This window comes from Symphalangus syndactylus, chromosome 9 (assembly GCF_028878055.3).
Source record: "Symphalangus syndactylus isolate Jambi chromosome 9, NHGRI_mSymSyn1-v2.1_pri, whole genome shotgun sequence".
Classification (NCBI taxonomy): domain Eukaryota; kingdom Metazoa; phylum Chordata; class Mammalia; order Primates; family Hylobatidae; genus Symphalangus; species Symphalangus syndactylus.
In genome coordinates, this window is record NC_072431.2 from 34872181 (window position 1) to 34899321 (window position 27141).

Consider the following 27141-nt stretch of genomic DNA (forward strand, 5'->3'; position numbering starts at 1 on the left):
TATGTAACTAATCTGCACATTGTGCATACGTACCCTAAAACTCAAAGTATAATAATAAAAAAAGAATGAAAGGAGTGGGTTATTTTCTGCTTTCTATTTGGAGCAAGAATGATAAAGATTGAATTTGTGCATTTTAAGTGTGCCTTTTAGTGATCAGTGAGCGAATCCCCTGAACACTTAGGAGAAGGTCCTAGCAGATTTGATTCTCAATTCCCAGTCTACGTTGCATGTAGCTACATTGCTTAAGACCAGCAAATATGCTAGAGATCACAATAACGTATCTTAAACACCACCCCCTCACATTTTCTGGAATGCTTCAGACAATTCTAACAATTTCATGTCTCTTTTTAAAATACTTCTATTTAGTGTATTCTGTTTTCTAGCTATGGAAATCATTACTGGCATCAAACTTGTTAAAAATAATTTAAAGTAATTTTCTATTTGTAGATTTTGGGTCAGTTTTTAAAATAACATTTATAAACAGCATAAAGGTGTCACTATGTTGTAAGCAATCTAACATAGTGTCTTATATCACTGTAATTATTACCATCACTACTTTGACTGTTATTACCATTATCTTTGCTGTTTTGCTGTTTCTGTTAGCTAACACTTACAGAGCCCTTCCTATGTGCCAAGTGCTCTTCTATGTACTTCACATAAATTAACTCATTAAATCTCTCAAAAAACCCTCTGAATCAGGACGTATTATTAACCCCACTTTACAGTTGAGGAAACTGAGGCAAGAAAGATTTAAATAATTTGCTTATGTTGCACAGTTAGTTCATGGTAGAGCCTGGATTTCTACACAAGCAGTCTGGCTTCAGAGTCTGTGCCCTTAATCAACACACAGTCTGCTTATACCTTCATCACCATCACCATCACCATTGTCATCATTATCACCATCATCATCAATGTCATCACCATCATCCTCTCTTCATCTTTATTCTCATATCACCACCATAATTACCATCATCATCACTGTATGTTTAAATACTTAAAATGAATCTTATTCCTTAAAACACTATTCATTTTTCATTGTAACTATCTTTTCAGTAATTAGATAACAAAAGATTTATGAACATAGTATGGAATATTTGATGAAAAATTAAGAGTATTCACAGTGTCAAACTTTTGTAAACTCTCATAATATAGATTAATATTTACCTGGCCACTTTCCACCGTAGCAATCTTTGACTTCTGATCAATAATAAAACTGTTTGCAATATGGAATCATGTGATCAAGGGAAATGTTTGCATATATGGTTTTAAAAATAAGTTTCAATAACCATAAAAAGCCAAGAGTAAGTAGCATAGATGTAATATGACTTTTAAGTTACTCTAATTTAATTCCACAGGATTATTATAAGATACTCACCTCTAGACTTCATTCCAATGCTTCAAACTGCAAGAACTTTGAGAATTTTAAAAATTATTCCTTTAAATCAAGGTAAGAAATTGCATTGAATATCTTTTCTTCGTTTTGTTTTATATACTGCCATGTATTCACTTAAACTTCCCTGTTGTTGTTCAGAGGAAATATTGAATAGTGTTTCCACTTTGAAACCAGTGAGTTATCTGAAACTTACATTTATGTCACTCCAGGAAAGAGAAGAAGAAAAATACATTCACTGTTATTTATTTGGTGTAGGCCCAATTTTTACAAAAACCAAAATATAGACATCAATAAAATATATTTTAATTTGTAATTCTTACAAATATGAACTTATAAAATTCTTTAGACTTCTGAGAGAAATAGTGGTCTAGACAGATGTCTAATCTGCCTCTTTCTTTTCCTCATTTTATCAAGAAACCAGTTGACATGAACAAAGTAATATAAAATAAGATGAATTCCCCTTTGCTTTGAGTGCTTGGATAGGGTGCAATTCACATGCCACAAAATTCATCTTCCATCACTCTGGTTGCAACTTTACCACATTGGTGGAAGATGCTGAAGACTAAGTTACAGCTCCCATTTCTAAAGACATTCTAACAGAAACACACCACACCTTCTAGTTTGTTATTGTGAATGAATAAGAACAATTAGATAAGAACAACTCTACCCAGAATGTTTTAGCTGCAATTCAGAAGTGTTATGAAATAGCTGTATCAAGAAAACAAAGGAGGAATGTAATAAAAGCAAAAACAAAGCCTACAGGCAACTTTCATAGACCAGAAAGAAGGCTAAATATATATAGGCTATGTATTTGTAGTTCAGGTAGAACAAATGAGAAAAACAGATTGGAAGGTATGGTGATAATTCATAACCTGTGAATATACTAAAACATTGATTTGTACACATTAAGCTGTTGAATTGTGGGGCTTGTGAAATATATCTCAGTAAAGCTGTTTAATAAAAACTGTCTGTGGCATGGCAGCTTTACCAAATCTAGTGAAGGAATCAATTAGTGAGACTTAACCTGGTGGGAATTTTCACAGCTCTAGCTCCCTTACTACTCCCCACGTATTTCACATGCATCTTCATCTGAAGACTAGAGGTAAGAATTATTAAATAAATCAGATGAATTCAAGTTCTAATAATACAAGAAGAATTCATTCACTAGAGTTGGAAGCCTACAGGCTAGTAGGGACCTCTTACTCTTTTTTTCAAGGGAGAATATACTAGGCACATACCAGCAATATGGAGTGTATGAAAATATTTTGCAATATAGAAAGAGAAACATATATTTAATAGAAAGTATCATCTTTTAAAATAAATGTGTTTAAAAATAGAAGCATACATAATAAATTATCTTTTTGCATTCTCTCAACAGAAGATGAAATGAGAGAGTAATATAGGCAAATATAACTAACTTTAAGACAAAAAAGTGATAAAAATTACACTACCCTAGATGAATATTCAGTGGTAATGGAAGCCGTAAAATAGTATTATCAGTGCATCAAACAAGCACACTTGTATAAAGAAAGACTAGAGGAATTCTGTATTAATACAATAGAACTGAAAAATGGAATGGATTAATGAAGGAGAAAAAACTGAATTCCATCTTAAGCATAAACAGTGATCCTGAAAACAGACCGGAATGAATATAAAAGACAAATTATTGAAATATATACAATAGAAAAAACTTTTAAAAATTTTTAACTGGAAAAAGACCCTACAAATGAAAGAGATAAGCTTATACTAGATAAATAATAACTACAATGCACACTTGGACATATTGTAAAATGTGAGAAATGTAAATTATTAAAGAATAAAAGTATTATAAAATTCTTCAAGCAAAAGAGCGAGAAACATACATCATGGACAGGTCACCCTTAGACCGCATGTTAATAGTAAACTTAAGTAGGCAGTGGAGTTTCAGAGCTTGGGGCAAAGTGTAGGCAGGGAAGTTGAGACACTAGAATTCTATACTTGGCTTTCATTTGTATGTATAGTCAACAAATGTATGTTCTCAGCTATGCAAGAGTTCTCAAACTGTACATGTGTATATTTTCAGAATATCTGCTGAAAAAATAAGTATGAAAATGAAATATTTAGCAATGAGAGTATTTAGTTCTAAAAGTAATTGCAATGAGCTCTGAAACCATTTCGACACAGAATGGATTGCAAATTACTTCTGTTAGTGAGTTGCAAAACAGAATGCAAATATTATAAATCAGAAGTTACCACATGAACTTCTGTGGTTCATTCTTGAACTAGAGACATATTTTATTTGTGTTTTAGAAAACTTTGACATAGATGTCAATATTATAAAAATTTAATGATTTTATTTTGAAATCCAATTTAACCTGGATGAATTGTCAGGATAGGTCCACCTACATTTATGAACAGCAACAACCTGCTGTAGATGAAGAACAGCTGCCACTTTAAGTCAGGCAGATTCATCTGAGTCCTCTCAACTCTCTGTTTGTGTAAATTTATGCTTCCTGGCAAGCCCTTGTAAGGATTTGAATTTTATCCTTTCTATAAATCATGATAGATAATATGTGATACAAAATACATAATTCAACAATGATAAGTAGGTCAAAGGTCATTACTTATATTAACAAAAACTGAGAAGTAAGAATAGAGAAATGTAAGAAAATAAATACAGTTATTTTCTCGCCTTATGTGGTGGGACTGAGTAGATGCTGTCTTATTGATGTAGAGATATGCATGTTATTTCAAAATAGGAACTTAAATTGGATATAAGTTCTCAAAACATGTATTTTATCTAAAATACTAAAGGAAAAAATAGATACAGTAAATTTATTGACAAAGGAAAAGAAACACAGTGAATAATAAGAAGAATATAGAAATCAAAAAAAAAAAAGGTATATTCCATTGTAAACCTAATTTATGAAAATAAGTGCAATTGGTTTAAATTATTTTATCGAGGCAGAGACTTTAATATGAAGTCAGAAATTCAATTAAGCTCTATAATAGACTTACTTAAGCTAAGCAAAACGAAGGTTAAAATTTAAAAGAAGGAGGAAGTTATACCAGAAAATTAAGATCGAAATTGGCATATGGCCCAGAACTTTCTAACAAAATCTAATTAGTATATACTAATGAAAATTATTAACAAACTTAATTTTATAAAAATGTGATGGTGTCATTTTTTTTCCATTAAACAAAATGTCAGTGCTAAAATTAAGGCTCCACCAAAAACTGGGTATACAATGGAAATTGTCTGTCTATCTATCTATCTATCTATGTATCTATCTATCTATCTATCTATATGCATGTGTGTGTGTGTATATATATATATATATAAACACAGACATATATTTTTCTTTAAGAATTGCTCTTCTTAAAAACATTTCCTACAAAACAATATGAAAAAATTTCAGTATAAAAATATACTAAGGAATCATGACAGTTGCCAAATAAGCACACGGTGCAAATACACCTATTTTAAAAGTTCGGAATAGTAACTACAGAAATTACATTGAAGTCATTTTATTTTTTTCTAATAAACTGCCAACAATATTTAAAAATGTTCCAGTGTTAGTGAAGGCTTATAGTCTGGTTTATACATTGGTTCAACATCTCTCGAAAACAATGTGAACGTGTGTATCAATGCTAAACCACTGTTGTATATTTGACACAGAAGTTCTATTATATATCTAGTATAATACTTTGAAAAGATTTGCTTATAGTAAAAAGAATGATATAATTCTAAGTGGCAAAAGGAGGCTATAAACAAATATTTTATTATGGTGTAAAATTAAAATTGTATATTTAATCTAGATTATCACATTTCTGTAGTCACAAGAATGACTTATTTCAACCCTGTCATATTTTACTCAAGAAATCTAATCATCTGACGTCATTCAAATGAATAGTTTTCAATTCTCACAATAGGATAGAAAGTAGGTATTATTTCCATTTTAAAAAATTATAAAACTAAGATTTACAAATGTTGACTACTTGCATAGTTAACATCACAGAGTTAGTATATTCTCATTCATTATTGTGCTGAGCAGTTATTAGGATACTAATGCACACAGACTAGCAAATCAGAGATCAAGTGAAAAAGAAAAGGGAGGAGGGAAGGAAGGATAGAAGAAAGAAAGAAAGTGTATACACAAAAAAGTTAATAGTAATTTATTCTATGAGATATGATTATGTTATTTTTGTTTTTTCTTATTTTCTACTTTCAGAAGTCAGCATGTGTTATTTATAATTAGAAAAATGAATATCCTTAAATAAAGCCAGCTTTAAGTTTGAATTCTCTATTAGTATTCTGATATAAATACAGTTTACATAGATCACAGTTGTGTTATTCTCATTCCTGCTTATTGAAATTCCTCAGATTGAATTATTATAAAGTCAATTAAAGAATAATATAGAATACTGCTGTTTCAAACTGTTTCTTTTTTCAAGAACATTTTAATTTTGATTTATAACCTTACACCTTTCTTTATGCTTACAAACACTGGAGGTTGATATGACAAGTAGTAACCAAGAGAGGGAGATTGTTTTTCTTTGTAAAGAGAAGCAAACAAATAATTAATTTTTTTTTGTTGTTGTTGTTTTTTTTCTTTTTTTTTTTGTTTTTTTTGAGACGGAGTCTCGCTCTGTTGCCCAGGCTGGAGTGCAGTGGCGCAGTCTCGGCTCACTGCAAGCTCCGCCTCCTGGGTTCACGCCATTCTCCTGCCTCAGCCTCTCCGAGTAGCTGGGACTACAGGCGCCCGCCACCACGCCCGGCTAATTTTTTTTTGTATTTTTAGTAGAGACGGGGTTTCACCGTGGCCTCGATCTCCTGACCTCGTGATCCACCCACCTCGGCCTCCCAAAGTGCTGGGATTACAAGCGTGAGCCACCACGCCCGGCCACAAATAATTAATTTTAAATAGTGTGTCTGAATTATTTTGTTAGGTGTTAAAAATTAGCAATAATACATAAACCTCAACTTTTGATTTAGTATTCACTTTATTTATGAGACCCAAATAATTAAAATTACATTATAAGATAAAACTGTTGATTTCAATGGAGTATGCAGTTGCTATGGGAGAGGTTTGCCAATGGTGCTTTTCTAAGATATTACATTATTTCAAAAACAAATATTTCTCTTTCCAGGTCTGAAATCCCTTGTAGGGGTCCTGATCCACTGCTTGAAGAAGCTTATTGGTGTCATTATCCTAACTCTGTTTTTTCTGAGCATATTTTCTCTAATTGGGATGGGGCTCTTCATGGGCAACCTGAAACATAAATGTTTTCGATGGCCCCAAGAGAATGAAAATGAAACCCTGCACAACAGAACTGGAAACCCATATTATATTCGAGGTAAGAATCACCTTGCCATGTATACCAAAAATTGAAACTTTTGTTAAAGGCAAAGCAGTCTTCCCAGAAATGTTGAACACAACATTTTGCTAGATTCCCAAAGGCGCTGGTTGAAAGGCAAGGATATTTGCTCTTTTCTTCACAATTGCAGAAAGAGATTTTATCTTCTGCAGAGATCCAAACAGACTTCCAATGTGGTGCTAACTCATAATTGCATATAGAATATCATTTCTTGCCTATTTTTCAGAAACAGAAAACTTTTATTATTTGGAAGGAGAAAGATATGCTCTCCTTTGTGGCAACAGGACAGATGCTGGGTAGGTGGTATTAGTTTTATTCTATTAAATCATTATCACCTGTCAATAGTACTTAATGAAGGACTATTCCTTTTACTGTTGCTTCCCATTTGATTGTGTTATCTCATTTCATCATCAAAACCATACTGAGAAGTTGCTTAGTCTACTCGGGCTGCATTAACAAAATACCATAGACTGGTTGGTTTAAAAACAACAGAAATTTATTACTCACAGTTGGGGAATCTGAGAAGTCCAGATCAAGGTGCTGGGCCAATTTGGTGTCTGGTGAAGGCCTGTCCTCTGGCCAATAGATGGTGCCTTTTTGCTGTGTCCTCACATAGCAGAAGAGGCCAGAGGTTTCTCTCAGGCCTTTTCTCTGGGGATATCGATCACATTCAAGAAGACTTCACCCTCTTGACCTAATCACCTATCAAAGGCCCCATCTCCTAATCACATTGGGAGTTAGAATTTCAATATGAATGTTGAGGGGACACAAACATTCAGACCATAGCAGAAGTCTGCAATGTGGAATAGTATTCATCCAATTTTATTTAAAAAGCAATAGGCAGACTAATTCAATGATTTCTTCAAGGTTGAGAAGCTAGTAAATGGCAGAGCTGGGACTTACACAAGAATCTTATCTTCTGTTTTCAAGAGTGCTCCAGAGCTAGTGAGAATGACCAAGAAAGACAATATAAATCTATCATTTGGAAAGAAGTTTTGGGAGAAAAGAAATATTAAAGAGATGCTGATGGGAGCCGGGATAGCTCGGGCCGGTTGTCCTGCTGCGCAAAGAGGCGAGGCTGCATGTTCGAGGCCAATCTGGGCAACAATGAAAGCCTCACATCCATTAAAAAAAAAAAATTAAAAAGATATACTGATATTTCATTTATTTAATCTCACATGTTTTTATGACTATAATTTACATTAATAAAAACCTTGTTCTTAAAATCAGCATTTCAAAATCATTCTTGAGATGACAAAACTGTCATATCTCATTGTCCTATAATTTCAGATGAAAATTACAATTCATAAAGGGGAAACAGGGCACTTCTCAGCAGTGTGACTCACGTAATTTCCTCCTGTTGCTTTGCTCAGCTGGGATGACTTGGCAGCCATCTGTAAACTCAGCTCTTTCTTACACTCTGGTGCCCAGATTAACAAAAGGCTCATGGGGGAGGAGAGCATGAGTTATATGGTTTAGTTAAATTCAGGGGATTTTGATATTTTCTCACTTGCTCAGCACACATATATGTATGTATGTGTGTGTGTGTGTGTGTGTATATATATACACACTATATATGTATATAGTGTATATATATACATATGTATATATTGTGTATATATATACATATATATGTATATATTGTGTATATATATACATATATACGTATATATTGTGTATATATGTGTGTGTGTGTGTGTGTATATATATATATATGTATATATATATATATATATATTGTTTGAGACTGAGTCTTGTTCTGTTGCCCAGGCTGCAGTGCTGTGGCTCAATCTGTGCTCATTGTAACCTCTGCCTCTTGGGTTCACGCAATTCTAGTGCCTCTGCCTCTCAAGTAGCTGGGATTACAGGCATGTGCCACCACCACTGGCTAATTTCTGTGTTTGTAGTAGAGATGGGTTTTTGCCGTGTTGCCCAGGCTAGTCTTGACCTCCTGGGCTTAAGCGATCCACCCCCTCGGCCTCCCAAAGTGCTGAGATTATAGATATGAACCAATGCACCCTGCGCCCAGCCTCAGCACATATTTTTTTGCCCAGCTCCTGCTGGGCTCCCATTTTATTCTCATATCCAAATGGTGAACCCATTTCTTTGTATCTGTCCCATCCCATTTCAGCTAATTCCTTTTATGTACATTCCAAGCTCAAATATGACCCGAAATACATTTTGGATACACGTGGTCATGGATATTCAGGATACAAAGGTATATTTCAAGGCAAGAAGAGAAAGTCATGCAGTGTTTCACCTGCAGCAGTCATACTTGGCTGCATGGTAAACTATCCCAAAACAACAAGACAACAACAAAACTTCATTTGCTCAGATACTATGGGTCAGCAATTTAGCAAGTCCCAATGCACAAGTGATTTTTAAACCTCTCCTTGTTCCATTAAAACTGCAACAAGTAACATGACTAAACCCAAAATAATGTGAGAGAAAACTACACAAGGGCGTGGAGAGAGGAAGCATGATTTACTGGACTACCACTGTAATAATGGAACACAACACCGAAACTCCTAAGTGGATAGAAATATGAGGACTCCCTAAAAGGAAATCAAATAAATATTTAATTTGATCTGCCTCCCCATGTGCAAATACTGCTTATAAATTATTGATGCGATAAATGTTTTCTCACCCTTAAATAATGGGTTCTAAGGGCTTTACATGAAGTCATTTGAAAATTATACCCTCAACCATTGCAGTTGTATTTGTATCAGTACTATTTTCCGTCAGTTATACCTTCACTCTGATGTTCAGATATTTCCCCTTTAATATTGGAGTAGTAAAGATATAGTTAATACAAGGTATTTTATTCTTGAAAAATGATAAGACGATAGATTTTAAGTATTCTCACCACAAAAAAATAAGTATGTGAGGTATGCATATGCTAATTAGCTCCATTTGGCCATTCCACAATATGTACATATTTCAAAACAGCATCTTGTACTTCACAAATATGTACAGTTTCTCTTTTTCAATGAAAAAATAAAGAAATACAAAAAAATGGCTTGGCAAAAACCACTTTTGAGGACTTTTTTTTTTTTTTTTTTTTTTTTTTTTTTTTTTTTGAGACGGAGTCTCGCTCTGTCGCCCAGGCTGTTGAGGACCTTTTTTATTTTCACTTAATTAACACCGTTCACTGTATCAACTTATAATCTAACTCATGTGTGACTTTTTAGCAGGCAATTGTTTGGGAGCAGACATTACTCTCCCTGTGGAAGCGTGAGTTCTCTATTACTCAGGACTGATGTTCTATATTTATGATTTGGCCATAATCTAATAGTCACCTAACAGTAAGCAGGTTTTTTTCTTTGTCTTCTTTAGTCAGTGTCCTGAAGGATATGTGTGTGTAAAAGCTGGCATAAATCCTGATCAAGGCTTCACAAATTTTGACAGTTTTGGCTGGGCCTTATTTGCCCTGTTTCGGTTAATGGCTCAGGATTACCCTGAAGTACTTTATCACCAGGTAAGAACAGAGAGAATCTGTACTGTACTTAGGAATGGCACCATGCCCTCACTTCTAAGATAATGGTCAAATGTAATATAGTTTTTAAAATTTTTATGTGCATAAGAACATAAGAATTGGAAGACAAAAGTAAAGAAAACTAGAATTACAGAATGTCAAATTATATGCTGGCCACATTGCCAGGTGTATTATATCTTATTTAATCTTTGAAACAATTCTACAAGGTCAGAGAGAGAGAGAGAAGAGAGGACAGAGAGAGAGAGCGAGTATGTATTTGTGTGTTTTTTTTTTTTTAGACGGAGTCTCGCTCTGTAGCCCAGGCTGGAGTGCAGTGGCACAATCTCGGCTCACTGCAAGCTCCGCCTCCTAGGTTCACGCCATTCTCCTGCTTCAGCCTCCCGAGTAGCTGGGACTACAGGTGCCCGCCACCTCGCCTGGCTAAGTTTTTGTATTTTCAGTAGAGACGGGATTTCACCGTATTAGCCAGGATGGTCTTGATCTCCTGATCTCATGATCCGCCCACCTCAGCCTCCCAAAGAGCTGGGATTACAGGTGTGAGCCACCTCGCCCGGCTGTGTGTGTGCTTTTTATATGAAGACACTAATATTTGGAGAGGTCGAGTAGCCTCCCAAAATTTATAGCTGTTGAACGTCCCAGATCTCAGATCACTGTCTTGTTTCCAAGCCTATGATATTATGCATTTGGTAATCACTAAATAAAGAACATTTCTAGGTATTAATTCTTTAGTTAAAACATTTTGAATTTATGACATTACCATATCTTAAGCAATTATTTATTCAATATATACAGTGTCCTGTTTCTTTTTGTTCTTCTATTTCTTCTTATCCAGTTCAATATTCAATCATGTTCCAGTTACAATAACAGAAGGCTTACTGTAATGAGAATTGAAATTCAAATTCTGAGAGTCTGTGTTCATAACTAATTATGTATGTGTCATAGTTGCTCAGAAAGGTATGATATTCATGAAAATGGGGATTCAGTTTTTCTTTGAAGAGTTCTATCATAGTAGAAAATAGTGTTATTTTCAAAGCAGCATTACTCTAACTTCTGAAGTTATTTATAGTTGAAGGAGAACATTCTTTATTTTTAAACAAACATACATACACATCCAGTCCATGCTTATTTTGGTTGACTTGATAAATTGTGGGCATTATACGTGTATATATGGATCATTAATGATGATAGGCTAATGTAATATATTTGGGGCACAGATAAAGTTTCATAATATATTGTTAAATGGAAATCAAGTAGACCAAACATACATGCATTATAATTGTATTTTTGGTAAAAAAAAGAAAATATTACAAGTGGCATTTTTACACAAACTATATTTTTCTAATTTTGTTAGACTAGTACTTCTGTTGGTATTTCCAGTCTCTTTGATAAGATTCAGTGTTTTCTCCAAAACACTAGGAGGTTCTTATTTCTAAAATAATCATCATGTTATCCTTCTAAAAATCCTTCAGTGTTTTTCAAATTCCTGTAGGCCAAAGTTCCAACTCTATATGCATGATATATAGTGCCCTTCAAGGTCTCATCTGCCTATATCTCCTAATTTATTTTTTAACATACTCTAATTATACTCTCTGTTTAACTATTTAAAAGGTTTGCTGCTTCCTAAATGAGCTTTTCTCATAATATCGTATTTCCATGTATTTTATACGCTCTCCCTAAATTTAAGTTTCTGCCTATCTGCCTTCAGTTTCATGCTTCAAATTTATGCTGTGAAACCATGATTTCTTCCTTGAGCTTTTCCCCAAGCCCAGTGTAGGAGTAAGGCACATCCTACACTGGAATGCCACGGGCCGCTATACTTTCCTTAGATTGTGGTGTTTTAGTTGCTTGTCCAGCTATTTTCCCACTTAGAGATGAACTGCCTGAGAAACTACCTGCTAACTTTTTATCTATCTGAGAAAAAAAATAACTATTTTTGTCTTATTTTAATTTTTGTTGATTTCTTAGCATCTACACATAGAATGCTTAATGGAACTTTAATAAAAATATAAGTGAATATGTATGGGCTATATTATTGTATATGCTATAATAATACAGGTTTTGCTCTTCACTTATTGCCCCCAAAAGGTATGAATTAATTTTCTCGTTAGCGTTTGTTTCAAGATGGTTCTTTTCCTCTACCAAAGAAATAGGAAACCAGTCTGGAAGTGTCCTGCTATTAGGGCCCTCAGGATCTTCATTATTGTACTCCAAGTTTTGTTTGCTTTTTTTATACTATAAGTTCTGGGATACATGTGCAGAATGTGCAGATTTGTTACATAGGTATAAATGTGCCATGGTGGTTTGCTGCACCCCATCAACTCGTCATCTACATTAGGTATTTCTCCTAATGCTATCCCTCCCCTTCCTCCCACCTCCTGACAGGCCCCCTGGTGTGTGATGTTCCGCTCCCTGTGCCCATATGTTCTCATTGTTCAACTCCCACTGATGAGTGAGAATATGTAGTGTTTGGTTTTCTGTTCCTGTGTTAGTTTGCTGAGAATGATGGTTTCCAGCTTCATCCATGTCCCTGCAAAGGGCATGAACTCATTCTTTTTATGGCTGCATAGTATTCCATAGTGTATATGTGCCACATTTTCTTTATCCAGTTTAACATTGATAGGCATTGGGTTGGTTCCAAGTCTTTGCTATTGTGAATAGTGTACTCCAAGTTTTTACTGACTAATGTAGATAGAGTTTGTTTTGATTTTGTCTAGATTTGTATCCTGAACATTGCCTTAAAATGAACTAATTATGGATAGGGAAATTTAGCAATTCTTCCCAAAGAGTAAAGCATATGTTTTGGAGATTATTGTTTTCCATTAATTCACAATATATTTATTTTATCCAAGTATTCTGATATGCTGTGGGTACAGAAATGAACAAAACAGTGTCAACCGGCCGGGCGCGTTGGCTCACGCTTGTAATCCCAGCACTTTGGGAGGCCAAGGCGGGCGGATCACGAGGTCAGGAGATCAAGACCACAGTGAAACCCCATCTCTACTAAAAAATATAAAAAATTAGCCGGGCGTGGTGGCGGGTGCCTGTAGTCCCAGCTACTCGGAGAGGCTGAGGCAGGAGAATGGCATGAACCCGGGAGGCAGAGCTTGCAGTGAGCCGAGATTGCGCCACTGCACTCCAGCCTGGGCTACAGAGCGAGACTCCGTCTCAAAAAAAAAAAACAAAAAAAACAGTGTCAACCCTCAGGGAACAAAATTATGTTTACAGTATAGCTAATATTTATTGGGAACCTGGGATGTGCTAAGATCTTCGGGTATAATGTTTCATTTTATATTCATAAAAACATTGAGATAGGGGCCATAGTTAGCCCCTATTTCAAACTAAAATGTAATAAAACTAGAAATTATATACTGTTTTATGCTAACAAGAGTATATGCTTTTATGCTCCACTAGCATTATATAGTGGAGACAGCAAAAGTTCTGAATTCAGGCATTCCCTCATAGGCTGTGAGATCTTGGGAGCTTTTTTTCCTATCTGATTTTCATTTGTCTTCTGTATATTGAAATAATATTGAATAAGATAATAAACATAAAGTATAGTTGTCCTTCAGTACCCATGGGGGATCAGTTCCAGGACCTCTGGTGGATACTAAAATCCATGAATTCTCAAGTCCCTTATGTAAAATGGCATCGAATTTGCATATAACCTACATACTTCCTGTATAAATTATCTCCTGTGTAAGTTAAATTATCTCTAGATTACTCATAATACCTAATACAATGTAAATGCTATGTGAATACAGTCATGTGTTGCTTAATGACAGGGATACATTCTGAAAAATGTGTCATTAGGTGATTTCATCATTGTGTGAACATCATAGAGTGTACTTACACAAACCTGGATGATGTAGCCTACCATACACCTAGGCTATATAGTACAGCCTATTGATCCTAGGCAGCAAACCTGTACACCATGTAACTATACTGAATACTGTAGGTAATTGGAACACTGTGCTAAGTATTTGTATAGGTAGGCATATAAAAGATACAGTAAAAACATAGTATAAAAAACCAAAAAATTAATATGCCTATATAGAACAGTTCCTTTGGAATCTTTTGAGATCACTGTTGTATATGCTGCTGGTCATTGACCTAAATGTTATTATGTGGTATGAGACTGTATAGTTGTTACACTGTGTTGTTCATAATGACAAGATAAAAAGTCTATATGTTCAATATAGATAAAGTTTTAATATGTATAGTTTTGATGCATAGTTGGTTGAATCCACAGATATGGAACCCGTGAATACTTGGAACCAACTCTATTTACTGATGTGCATAGCCTGAAGGGTACTTTTTTTCTTTTTTTTCTTTTTTTTTTTTTGAGACTTGGTCGCTGTGTCACCCAGGCTGGAGTTCAGTGATGTGATCATGGCTCACAGCAGCCTCAACCACCCTGGGCTCAGGTGATCCTCCCACCTCAGCCTCCTGAGTAGCTGGGACTACAGGCAAATGCCACCACATCCAGCTTATTTTTTTGTACTTTTAGTAGAACTGGGATTTGCAGTGTACTTTATAATACCGATCCCTGCCTGCTGAATGCACTACAATAAATAAAAGACACTTTAGTGGTAAAATATTTAACCAATCCTAAATAGGTTACTCACTGTGATAACAGGGCTTATTAAAAATACTTTTAAAGACAAATAAGAAATTATTTCTTATTGAATGTTTGAACTTTCTATTAATCTGTAAACATTCTTGATTGTTACATCCACACAATATTTTCTGTAGATAATACTTTTCTGTTAATTTAATTTCTCATTTGTTTTCTTAAATTTTATTCATGTACTTTTGATCAATGAGGTTAAATCAATGGGTAATATTTTATATTTGTAATGTTCTACTTATAATTTTTTAAATCTTTTAATTTTCTGATCAGTCTTAGGCAATTATTATGAAATAAAAAGCTAGTCAGTGCTGTGTTTGGCAATCTAAAATGTTGTATTTTGCTATCTATAAATGTCATCTACTGCAATGCCTTCATGTAAATGGATAATTTGACTTCCCCATGTAGCTTGTCTAAAGGTTCTTCACCAAAGCAGATACTTTGACAGGCAAAGAAATAATCCTGCTCTCCATTCCTTGTAAAGACTAATTTTTTACTTTGCCGTGATTTTTCCATAAAGTAATAATCAGAAAAAAAAATCTCCAAACATTCTCTGACTTCATTAAACTTTATATATTTAAAGATTCTTCTGCAAAGAAAATAACTTTCCATGTTGAGGCTGTCCAGTTTCTATATTGAGAAATGACAATTATTTCAAATGTACTTTCTCTATCAGTGAAAACATAAAAATCGAATACTTACCCTAAGTTAATTAAATTACTAATTTTCCCTTGGTTTTACAGCATATATTTTATGCCTTACATGCCTGTCTCAAGTTCAAAAGGTTTTCATGTATTTCTTCAGGTGGAGCCAGTGCTTAAACGGTCTTATGATTACATTCCATTTATGACTATATTATTTTCCTAACAAAATTTTACCTTTTATTTTAAAATGGGAGAATCCTGGAAGATAAATAACATTTTACTCTTTTGCCTTACTTTCTACCTTTCCTTAGATACTTTATGCTTCTGGGAAGGTCTACATGATATTTTTTGTTGTGGTAAGTTTTTTGTTTTCCTTTTATATGGCAAGTTTGTTCTTAGGCATACTTGCCATGGCCTATGAAGAAGAAAAGCAGAGAGTTGGTGAAATATCTAAGAAGATTGAACCAAAATTTCAACAGACTGGAAAAGAACTTCAAGAAGGAAATGAAACAGATGAGGTATATATATATATATATATTTTTAATCTTGAAACAGCAACCATTTATTTGCTCATGATTCTATGGCTTAGGCTCTGTTAAGACAGTTCATTGCTGGTCCCATGGTGGTCACAGATTCCAAAAAACAGCAGGGGAGCAAGCACCAATGCCAAGTGCTATAAGGCTCTGCTTGTGTCACATTTGTTATTGTCCAGTGGGTAAAGCAAGTAACATGGCCAAGGTTACAGTTAAGGTGGAAAGGGATTTCCTAAGGAGGGTATAAATAAAAAGAAGGAAATTTATGGCCATTTTTGCAAATAATCTACCACACTTAATGGTATTTTTTTGTTTGGGTTTTAGTTCTTTTCCTCAGTGATGGTGGTGTTCTTTATTTTTCTATGCAGTTTTAAATTTTTAAATTTTTTATAATTTCAATACTTTTTGGAATTTTAAATAGTTGCTTTATTATAGTATCTTTTTATTATTTTTATACCGAATATATGTCCAGTTCTGGATCTATGTCTAGAACGTGCAGGTTTGTTACACAGGTATACATGTGCCATGGTGGTTTGCCACACCCATCAACCTGTCATCTACATTAGATATTTCTCCTAATGCTGTTGCTCCCCTTGCCCCCACCCCCGACAGGTACTGATGTGTGATGTTCTCCTCCCTGTGCCCATGTGCTCTCATTGTTCAACTTCCAATTATGAGTGAGAACATGTGGTGTTTGGTCTTCTTTACGTGTGTTAGTTTGCTAAGAATGATGGTTTCCAGCTTCATCCATATTCCTGCAAAGTACATGAACTCATTCTTTTTCATGGCTGCATAGTATTTCATAGTATATATGTGCCACATTTTCTTTATGTAGTCTAACAATACTGGCAAACCAAATCAGCAGCACATTAAAAAGCTTATCCACCATGATCAAGTCAGCTTCATATCTGGGATGCAAGGCTGGTTCAAAATAAGTAAAACAATAAATGTAATCCATCACATAAACAGAATCAATGACAAAAACCACATGATAATCTCAATAGATGCAGAAAAGGCCTTCGATAAAATTCAACAGCCCTTCATACTAAAAACACTCAGTAAACTAGGTGTTGATGGAACATATCTCAAAATTTCAACTTTTAGATTCAGGGGCTACATGTGCAAGTTTGTTATGTGGGCATATTTAGTGACAGTGAGGCTTGGGGTACAAATGATCCTGCCACCCAGGTAGCGTTTGGTACCCAACAAGCAGTTTTTCAGCCCTTGCCCTTCCCCTTCTCTTCCCCCTCTAGTAGTCCCCAAGGTCTGTTGTTCCCATTATTAGGTCCATGTGTGCCCAGTGCTGAGCCCCCAGTTGGTAAGTGAGAACATGCAGCATTTAGTTTTCTGTTCCTGTGTTAATTCACTTAGGATAATGGCCTCCAGCTGCATCCATGTTGCTGCAAAAGACAGGGTTTAATTTTTTTTTTTCTAGTGCTTCTTAAAATCACAATGCTAGAGGTGTCTTTTTAAGGTCTTGGAGTACATTGCCTTCTAATAGATGCTTATGTCTGTGTGTGGTACATAATCAGAAGATCAAAAAATATTTCAATAAGAGAGCTTGCTTTTGCTACAGCTTTGAAAAATGTCTAGTGTTAATCCAAAAGTGACAGAACCTTCTATAATTTCGAAATTAGAAAGTACTAAAAGGATGGATAAAATTACAGTATTGAAGTTGTAGACAGAAATAAAATTACTTTATTGGCTTTCTAGTTCTTTCCAAAGGAAATGCACTATGTATCATAGTACAGGGAATTATTTTATTCCTGAAATAATTAAATCCAGGTTAATAAAGCCTAACAATGTTTTACTATAATTTTCAATTACCTTAGTGTTGTGCTTTAATATGTTTTTCAGATTCTTTAGCCTCATAGCAAAAACTTTGGTCTATTAATTTGCAAGTATTGACAGAAGTAGCATTAAGGAAGTTTTGGAAAATTGTCTTTAAAAATCTAAACTGTGCCATAAGTGTGCTTAAAGAAAGGACCAGATGGTAGAAAGCAAACAGAAGTAGCTTTCTAATATTCTGCAGGACCTGGCCATCTCACATCTCTTCTTTGAACTACCTTTCTGATAAATGGGAAAAAGGTCTATACTGAGCCAGAGAACAAAAAATAGAGAGGAGCCATACCCGGAACCCTCTCTATAAAGAGATAAAAAGACAAGGGGAAAAGTAAAGGGCCAAGATACACTCTGCCACGAAGTGGAATATATAGTAAGGTACATTAAGGCTAAAGGTCCCTACTAAGTCAAAGAGGGAAGTGTTAACTCCCCTGTATACAACCCTTTTATTAAGTCATCACCAGTCAAGAAGCTTTAGAAAGCTATTGTACCAAAAAGTGGAATCTGAACAACATGATGTAAGATCTGAACAACATGATGTAAGATCATACTGAATGACTCGATAGCTACTTGTGTCCGTAACATGCATACCATTGAACAAGCAGCAATTGTGGACTGTGTGAAGAAAACATGTATAAAAAAGGCTATTGAGTATTCTCATTATATATGAGTAAGCCACAGAAAAACAAATTTCAAAAGCTTTCTGTTTCTAAGAAATGAGTCCGGGGTCCTTCAGATTGAGTGATTAGGGTTTGAATGATATGTTGAATGTGTAATTTGTTCTGAAGTGGCATTTCACAATCTTAAGGGCTTATGGCTGCACTCAATTGTATCCAAGAATGTAACAATACTTCTCTGATCCCAGATGAAATGTTTTATTAACTCTGCTTATGAAGAACTTGGATATTTCCCAATTTTACAATATTTCCACTCATTTTTCAGCTCTGGATCCCATTTTCTGATTTTTATTAAAATTTTTAATTATAACCCATTTCTTTTCCTGGAAGATTCCTAGAACATTTTATCTGAAGAATTTTCTAGGAAGTAAGAGTATACACTATTTGTACAAGAATTTTCCTCTTTTATTTATAAATACAAAAATTAGAAAAAATAATGTAAAATGGAACAAATTGAGAGCTTTACAGGTCACTGATCTGCTTGCAAACCAGTCAGATGTCAGTTCCGATGCTGGAATTGCCAGGATGTTGCTTAGGTGCTTCATATCCTCACCTTATAGGAAAGCTGTTGGTCATATTGGCTAAAAGCACAGCTCTGCAGTCAGATAAATATGGATTTCAGCCTAATTTAGCTACTTAATAGATGAATGATGTTTGCCAAGTTTGTTAGCTTTTCTAAACTTCAGCTATTTTATCTGTAAAATGTATACAAAGAACCTGTCTTATGGGTTGTAGTGAGGTCCAAATGAAATAAATGCATGTAAAGCACTAAGCAGTGCTTACACTATACTAAGCAACTGAAAAAATGTTATGAAGACTATTAATAAAATTATTATGACATATCGACATTATGCATCATGTTGAAGATAGCTTTTACACAAACTATTGCACTCAGCAATCTATATTAAGAACACTTGATTTTTATGGAAAAAGTCAGATTGAATAAACTCACGTTTTAGAAGTGAATTATCTCATAACAATATAATAGCATTAATATCATGCAACATTTATTGCTTATTTACTATGTTTCAGACTCTATGCTAAATTTTTACATATACTGTTGCCTTTCTACTGTGACAACCCTTTGAGGTACTGGAATTATCTCAGTATTTCACGTAAGAAAATTGAGGTTCAGTCTCCAAAGTGGGAAATGTAGAACTAGCCATAATATTAAACAAGATATTAAAATGTTTGTTATTACACTATAAAATTTAATTCATGTTAATAAAGTTCATAAATAATCAGTCGCTAAATATAGATAACACAACAAGGCAAACACAAGAAGGCATGGCTGTTCCAACAGAGAAACACCCAGCAACATAAAATTCTTGTCTTTGACTATATTTAGGGATAATTAAAATAACAATAAAAATGACAATAGAAGTCACATAAAATGTTTATTGAGTGTCAAATATGCACCAGACATATGGTAAGTACCATCATGAATTCTCAAGTTTAATCCTCATTGAGGAGTTCCAGCTGCAGAGATCTATACTCACTGATATTTGATTTCACAACACTGAGGAATAGAATCCATCATTTACCACTTCACTTCCTGGTTCTGGAGGCTCAGTGCTGAAACGGTATCATTCCTTGCAGGTGAAACTTTCTAATGAATTGTCAACTACTGGCAAAATCTCAGGAAGATAATCATGTATATAAAATTGTAGAAATACAAATATTTTAAAAAGATATTTGCCACATTTAAAATGATAGTCATAATTCATCTAATTAACACATGATTGACAATTGTACAAAGCACTGGATATAGTTTTAATAAATCCAAATCGAGTGTCTATCTTCATGAAGCTAATTGTCTAATGGATAGGTAGACTATCAAATTATCATAAACACTAAATTGTATCTGAAGGACAATAAATTATGTATTTCTAGCTGTTATGGAATTGAAAACACAAAATACCAGACACAATATATTCTTCCCAAAATTTGAGTTAAGTCTAATAAGCGTCTTGATCCAATTGCTTTTTTTTCTCAGAGACTATAAGAGAGGAATACATTAAATTACACTGAAATGATACAATCTGCCAAATAAAGAATGTGAAAAAGTCTAAAGTATAAGCAACCCAGAATCTTTAAAAAATAAATCATGTTGGAAAAAATAAATTAAAATTACAAGATAATTGATAAAACTTCCAAGTAAATAAAATGTTTGGACCTTGTTTGTATTTTGATTAGAACAAATCAACTGAATTGATGTTTTTGAGTAACGAATTGGGTATAATTTGAGTATGGGTTAATATTAAGGAATTACTAATTTTGCTAATTGTGATAATGGTGTTGTGATTTATATTTTTAATATTTTATCTGAAAAGTGTATTATCTCTGAAATTTATTTAAAATAAATATTTCAGAAAATAAGTAGAGTGAAGAATAAATGAAAAAGGAAGAATAGAACATTAGTAATTGTTGAGGCTGGATATTGCTTACTTGGTGGTTCACATTATTCTCTGCTTTAATAAATTAAAGGAAACTGGGACAAGTGGAGTGAAGCAGAGAGACATAGTCCTTTGAGGGCCTTTTGTAAAGGATTCTCTGATTTGAAAAAGGTTTCTATGAGAAACTGACACTTGAGCTGAGATGTGAAGAATGTGTCCAGGCTAAATAGATGGAGTGGGCAAGGTGAGTCAGAGAATTAAAAAGACCAGCATGGCTGCAGGAAAGAGTAACCCTTGAGTCCATGACAAACTTGTCAGGTATTCAGGTAAATGTGAGACATGTGACTAAGTTCTTCCTTATTACTATCTCCCCTCCAAAAAATACTTAAACCAGTTTTGAGAAAAAGAATCCTAGCCCCCTTTTCCAGTTTAATTTTAATATTGGATTGTCAAAAGTTCAGGCATATGCCCTTATTAGCTCTTAAATATCCATAGAGGAAGGATGTTGAGTAACAATCCTCTCAATTTTCACTGTAAAATAGCTATATCCTTAGCATTTGACCAATATGTGGGCATTTATTCAATATTTATAAGAAGCTCAATCAAGGTAGATATATTACTAGACAGACCTGTGGTTTATTCATTTCATATTCTAAAATCTATCCATAGTTGAAGCCAAATTAGTAGAGAATTGAGCACTGACTGTATCAACGACAATATTATTACCGTGTACTTTATTCCCCATTCCCCACCCTGGACAGTTATCTTTACTGAATTGCTTCTTAATGTGATTCCAAGAAACATTGTCCCTATCTCAAACAGCTCTATGAAGAGTAATTAATTCCTCTCCATTAAGGATATATTCAAGGATATTATTCTCTGTGTCACACAGTATCATCTTTATGAGATACACATATAAGAAATCCCCGTCAGATCTTAGTAACAAAAAATCACTTCTATTGGTTTTTAATCTCATGAAAATTTGGAATTGCATAAATTATAACTTACATTTTATGTAATCTTGTAGTTCAGCTAAAAATAGTTTCTAGAATAAGCATAGTTTAAACAAACAAACAAAAAATCTAACCCTTACTTCCTGAACTTTTTTGAGACAGAGTCTCACTCTGTCGCCAGGCTGGAGTACAGTGGCACCATCTGGTCTCACTGCAACCTCTGGCTCCCAGGTTCAAGCAACTCTCCTGCCTCAGCCTCCCGAGTAGCTGGTGCTGTAGGCGCGCCCTAACTCATCCAGCTAATTTTTGTATTTTTAGTAGAGACGGGATTTCACCATGTTGGCCAGGATGGCCTCGATCTCCTGACCTCGTGATCTGCCCGCCTCGGCCTCCCAAAGTGCTAGGATTACAGGCGTGAGCCACCACACCCGTCTACATCCTGAACTTTTAGATTGCTTTTTTTTTTAATTTCTTTTTTTTCTCAACTTTTATTTTAGATTCGAGGGTACATGTGCAGGTGTTACATGGACAAATTGCATGTCACTGAAGTTTGGTATAAGAATGATCCCATCACCCAGGTAGTGAGCATAGTGTCTGATAGGTAGTCCTTCAACCCTTGCCCACCCGCGAGCCTTCCCCCTCTAGTAGTCCCCAGTGCCCGATGTCTATTGTTCCCATCTTAATGTCCATGTGTACACAAAGTTTAGCTGTCACTTATAAGTGAGAACATACAGTATTTGGTTTTCTGTTCCTGCATTAACTGGCTTAGGATAATGGCCTCCAGCTGCATCCATGTTCATCAAACTGCAAAGGACATGATTTTGTTCTTTTTTGAGAGTGGTATAGTATTCCAGGGTACTACATTTTCTTTATTTAGTCTACTGTTGATGGGCATCTGGATTTATCCCATGTCATTGCTGTTGTGAATAGTGCTGTAATGAACATACAAGTGAATGTGCCTTTTTGGTAGAATGATTGATATTCCTTTGGGTATATACTCAGTATTGGGGCTGCTGGCTCTAATGGTAACTGTGTTTTAAGTTATTTGAGAAATCTCCAAACTGCTTTCCACAGTGGCTGAACTTACATACATTCCCACCAGCAGTGTACAAGCATTCCAATTACTCCACCAACATCTGGTTTTTTTTTTTTTTTTTTTTTTTTTTTGTCTTTTTAGTAATAGTCCTTACTGGTGGGAGATGATTTCTTATTTCGTTTTGACTTTCATTTCTCTAATGATTACTGAGGTTGAGCATTTTATCATGTATGTGTTGACCATAGTATACCTTCTTTTGGGAAGTGTCTGTTCGTGTACTTTACCCACTGAAAAAAAAAAAAAGAGGGACTGGAGCTCTGTAGACCTGCAGAGTCTGTCATTGGTCTGAGGAAACAGAGTGTGCAGTATAATTGGCTTTATCCCCCTCTAGCTCTAGTATTTGTGAAATTACAGGGGTCTTGACTGATAGTGAAATAATATAACGATTTCCATGGCGTCTATTATGCCATTTAAGATATACCACAGCAGAACTTGCCAACCAGAATGTTGGGTTGGCTATTGGCAAGCCTCAACCATTAACTCCCTCAGTGCTGGGACAGTGGCAGCCCCTATGTCAGTTAACTCTATTCAAGAGCAGTCTTTACCTCAAGTTAACAAATATACAGATATTATCATCCTTTGCTTGTGTCAAATGTAAAAACAGGGATCACTATAGTGTAATATCATCCATCCATTGTCTGGTTCTTTTTTTTTTTATTATACTTTAGGTTTTAGGGTACATGTGCACAATGTGCAGGTTTGTTACATATGTATCCATGTGCCATGTTGATTTCCTGCACCCATTAACTCGTCATTTAGCATTAGGTATATCTCCTAATGCTGTCCCTCCCCAATCCCCCCACCCCACAACAGTCCCCGGAGTGTGATGTTCCCCTTCCTGTGTCCATGAGTTCTCATTGTTCAATTCCCACCTATGAGTGAGAACATGCAGTGTTTGGTTTTCTGTCCTTGAGATAGTTTACTGAGAATGATGTTTTCCAGTTTCATCCATGTCCCTACAAAGGACACGAACTCATCATTTTTTATGGCTGCATAGTATTCCATGGTGTATATGTGCCACATTTTCTTAATCCAGTCTATCGTTGTTGGACATTTGGGTTGGTTCCAAGTCTTTGCTATTGTGAATAGTGCCGCAATAAACATACGTGTGCATGTGTCTTTATAGCAGCAAGATTTATAGTCCTTTGGGTATATACCCAGTAATGGGATGGCTGGGTCAAATGGTATTTCTAGTTCTAGATCCCTGAGGAATCGCCACACTGACTTCCACAATGGTTGAACTAGTTTACAGTCCCACCAAGAGTGTAAAAGTTCCTATTTCTCCACACCCTCTTCAGCACCTAAAATTTAAATTCAAATACTGTTTTACATCTGATCACTGGAAACATCTATGTCCACACTCCTCAGAGTTATGAATGCATAGAACTTGTAATATCTGCAACAAAGCCTGGGAGTTTTAACTGTCTTACCAATGCAAGATCAGTAAAGCAGAAGATCTCTTAAAATCATTATTCAAGAGACATGATAAACAGAAATAAGTAATTCTCTTACGGAATTATGCCTGTCCTACTCATTTAATATCATACATGGTCTATCTAAGACAACCCTTATAAATCCATTCCATTACTTGTTATTCTTCAAGACTTATTATTGCAATGCCAAATAATTTTTTATTTCATCAAGAGCATTTACAAAATTATAAAGTTAACATTATCCTAACAAAATTTAAGATGTTAGAAAAATACTCTGTTATTACTTAGTAGTATGTTTCCTGATTGGATATTTTGCAATAATCCTAAACTATATATTGAATTACTTGTCAAATATGGATCATACCACAGTCACTTCCTGGTCTTTGCTCCTTTTGTATTTGACCTTAGACCTTACAGTGTAAACTTTTATTTAATTTTAAGAACTCCTAAATCAGTTTAATAACTGCCTAAAGATTGGCAAGTGATAGAACCCAAAAATTCTTCTGGAACACTATTAGTGGGATTGTAAGTTAGTACAGCCACTATGGAAACAGTATGAAGGTTCCTCAAAAAACTAAAAATAGAGCTACCATATCATCCAGGGATCCCACTGCACGGCATGTACTCGAAAGAAAGAAAGTCAGCATGTTGAAGAAATATCTGTACTCCCATGTTTATTGCAGTATTATTCACAATAGCCAAGACATGAATAAACTTAAGTGTCTATCAATGGACACATGAATAAAGAAAATGTAGTATATACACTATGGAATATTATTCAGCCATTAAAAAGAATAAAGTCTTGTCATTTGCAGCAACATGGGTGGAACTTGAGGTTATGTTAAGTGAAATAAGCCAGGCACAGAAAGACCAACTTCACATGTTTCCAGTCATATGTGGGAGCTACAAATGTGGATCTCATAAAAGTAGATAGTTTATTGGTGGTTACCAGAGGCTGCAAAGGGTATGTATGAGGGAGTATGAAGAGAGGTTAGCTAATGGCTATAAAAAATATGGTTAAATAGAAGGAATAAGATCTAGTGTTCAATAGTATAGTACAGTGACTCTAGTTAATAATTTATTATATAGTTCAAAATAGCTGTAGGAGAGGAATTGAAATGTTATCAATACAAAGAAAAGATAAATGTTTCAGATGATATGTATTCCAGTTAACCTGACTTGATCATTACACATTGTATGCATGTATGAAAACACCACATATACCCCTCAAATATGTACAATGATTATGTATCAATTTAATAAAAAGAAAAGGCTCCGGGAGAATAAGTGGTGTTTTTAGCAAGGCTGTGCACCTTCTTATAGTCTTGGACCTGCAAAGAGAGGAAGCCAGTATTAAACCATCAAATTCCTTTTCAGGCCAAGACCATACAAATAGAAATGAAGAAAAGGTCACCAATTTCCACAGACACATCATTGGATGTATTAGAAGATGCTACTCTCAGACATAAGGAAAGTAAAGTACTAAATAATTGGACACTCACTATTGAAGGTACTACTCATAAAATTCACTTCTAAAGAAATTCAGCAATTTCTTCAGAATCTTAGATGGTGATAACAAAAATTTAAGAAATATTTGAGAATATTAGGATAAACCATGTATAAACATTTTAGAATCATGGTGTTTTAAACATTGGAAAGAGTGACCAAAGAGTACCAAATAATTTTCTTTGTTTAACATTAAAAACATATTGACATATTAACTTGTGACTAAGTATAGAGATTGTGGTATATAACATTAACATCTCAATGTCCCTTCTAGATTTATCTCTATATTTTTATGTGTAACCAATAATTATTCATCATGGACAATATCAAAAGGCATTAATTAGTAAAGCATGTAAATCTAGACATTGTAAGTCACAATGTTCTCAACTATGTTCCGTATTTGTTTTCTTGAGAGATGTCCCTACATTTTTCTTCTAATACATAGTTCGCTTCATTTTCTTTTGTCTAACTAAGCCAAGCATGAACACAATAGAGGAAATTCAATTAATTCCACTTTTTTATTTTCACACACAGATTTTTTTTAAATTAAACTTTAAGTTCTGGGATACATGTGCAGGACGTGCAGGTTTGCTACATAGGTATACATGTGCCATGGTGATCTGCTGCATCCATCAACCCATTATCCAGGTCTTAAGCTTCGCATGCATTAGGCACTTTTCCCAGTGTTCTCCCTCCCTTTGTCCCCTACCCACCGACAGGCACCTGCATGTGATGCCCGCCTCCCTGTGTCCATGTTTTCTCATTGTTCAACTAACTCCCACCCATAAGTGAGGACATGCGGTGTTTGGTTCCTGTTCCTGTGTTAGTTTGCTGAGAATGATGGTTTCCAGCTTCATCCATGTCCCTGCAAAGGACATAAACTCATTCTTTTTTATGGCTGCATAGTGTTCCACAGTGTATATGTGCCACATTTTCTTTATCTAGTCTATCATTGATGGGTATTTGGGTTGGTTCCAAGTCTTTGCTATTGTGAATAGCGCTTCAATGAACATACATGTGCATGTGTCTTTATGGTAGAACGATTCATAATCCCTTGGATATATACCCAGTAATGAGACTGCTGGGTCAAATGGTATTTCTGTATCTAGATCCTTAAGGAATCGCCACACTGTCTTCCACAGTGGTTGAGCTAATTTACATTCCCACCAGCAGCGTAAAAGCGTTCT

General features: G+C 34.8%; 1 protein-coding gene across 1 annotated transcript in view; it reads left to right on the top strand.

Annotated features, from left to right (window-relative positions):
• SCN7A (sodium voltage-gated channel alpha subunit 7) overlaps window positions 1-27141 on the top strand; it is a 99671-nt gene that overhangs the window by 30050 nt on the left and 42480 nt on the right. The window contains exons 6-11 of the mRNA XM_055291907.2: window positions 1356-1447; window positions 6524-6730; window positions 6978-7047; window positions 10088-10229; window positions 15830-16036; window positions 25826-25922. Of these exons, the coding sequence (XP_055147882.1) occupies window positions 1356-1447; window positions 6524-6730; window positions 6978-7047; window positions 10088-10229; window positions 15830-16036; window positions 25826-25922 (815 nt within the window). The remainder of the gene's footprint in view (window positions 1-1355; window positions 1448-6523; window positions 6731-6977; window positions 7048-10087; window positions 10230-15829; window positions 16037-25825; window positions 25923-27141) is intronic.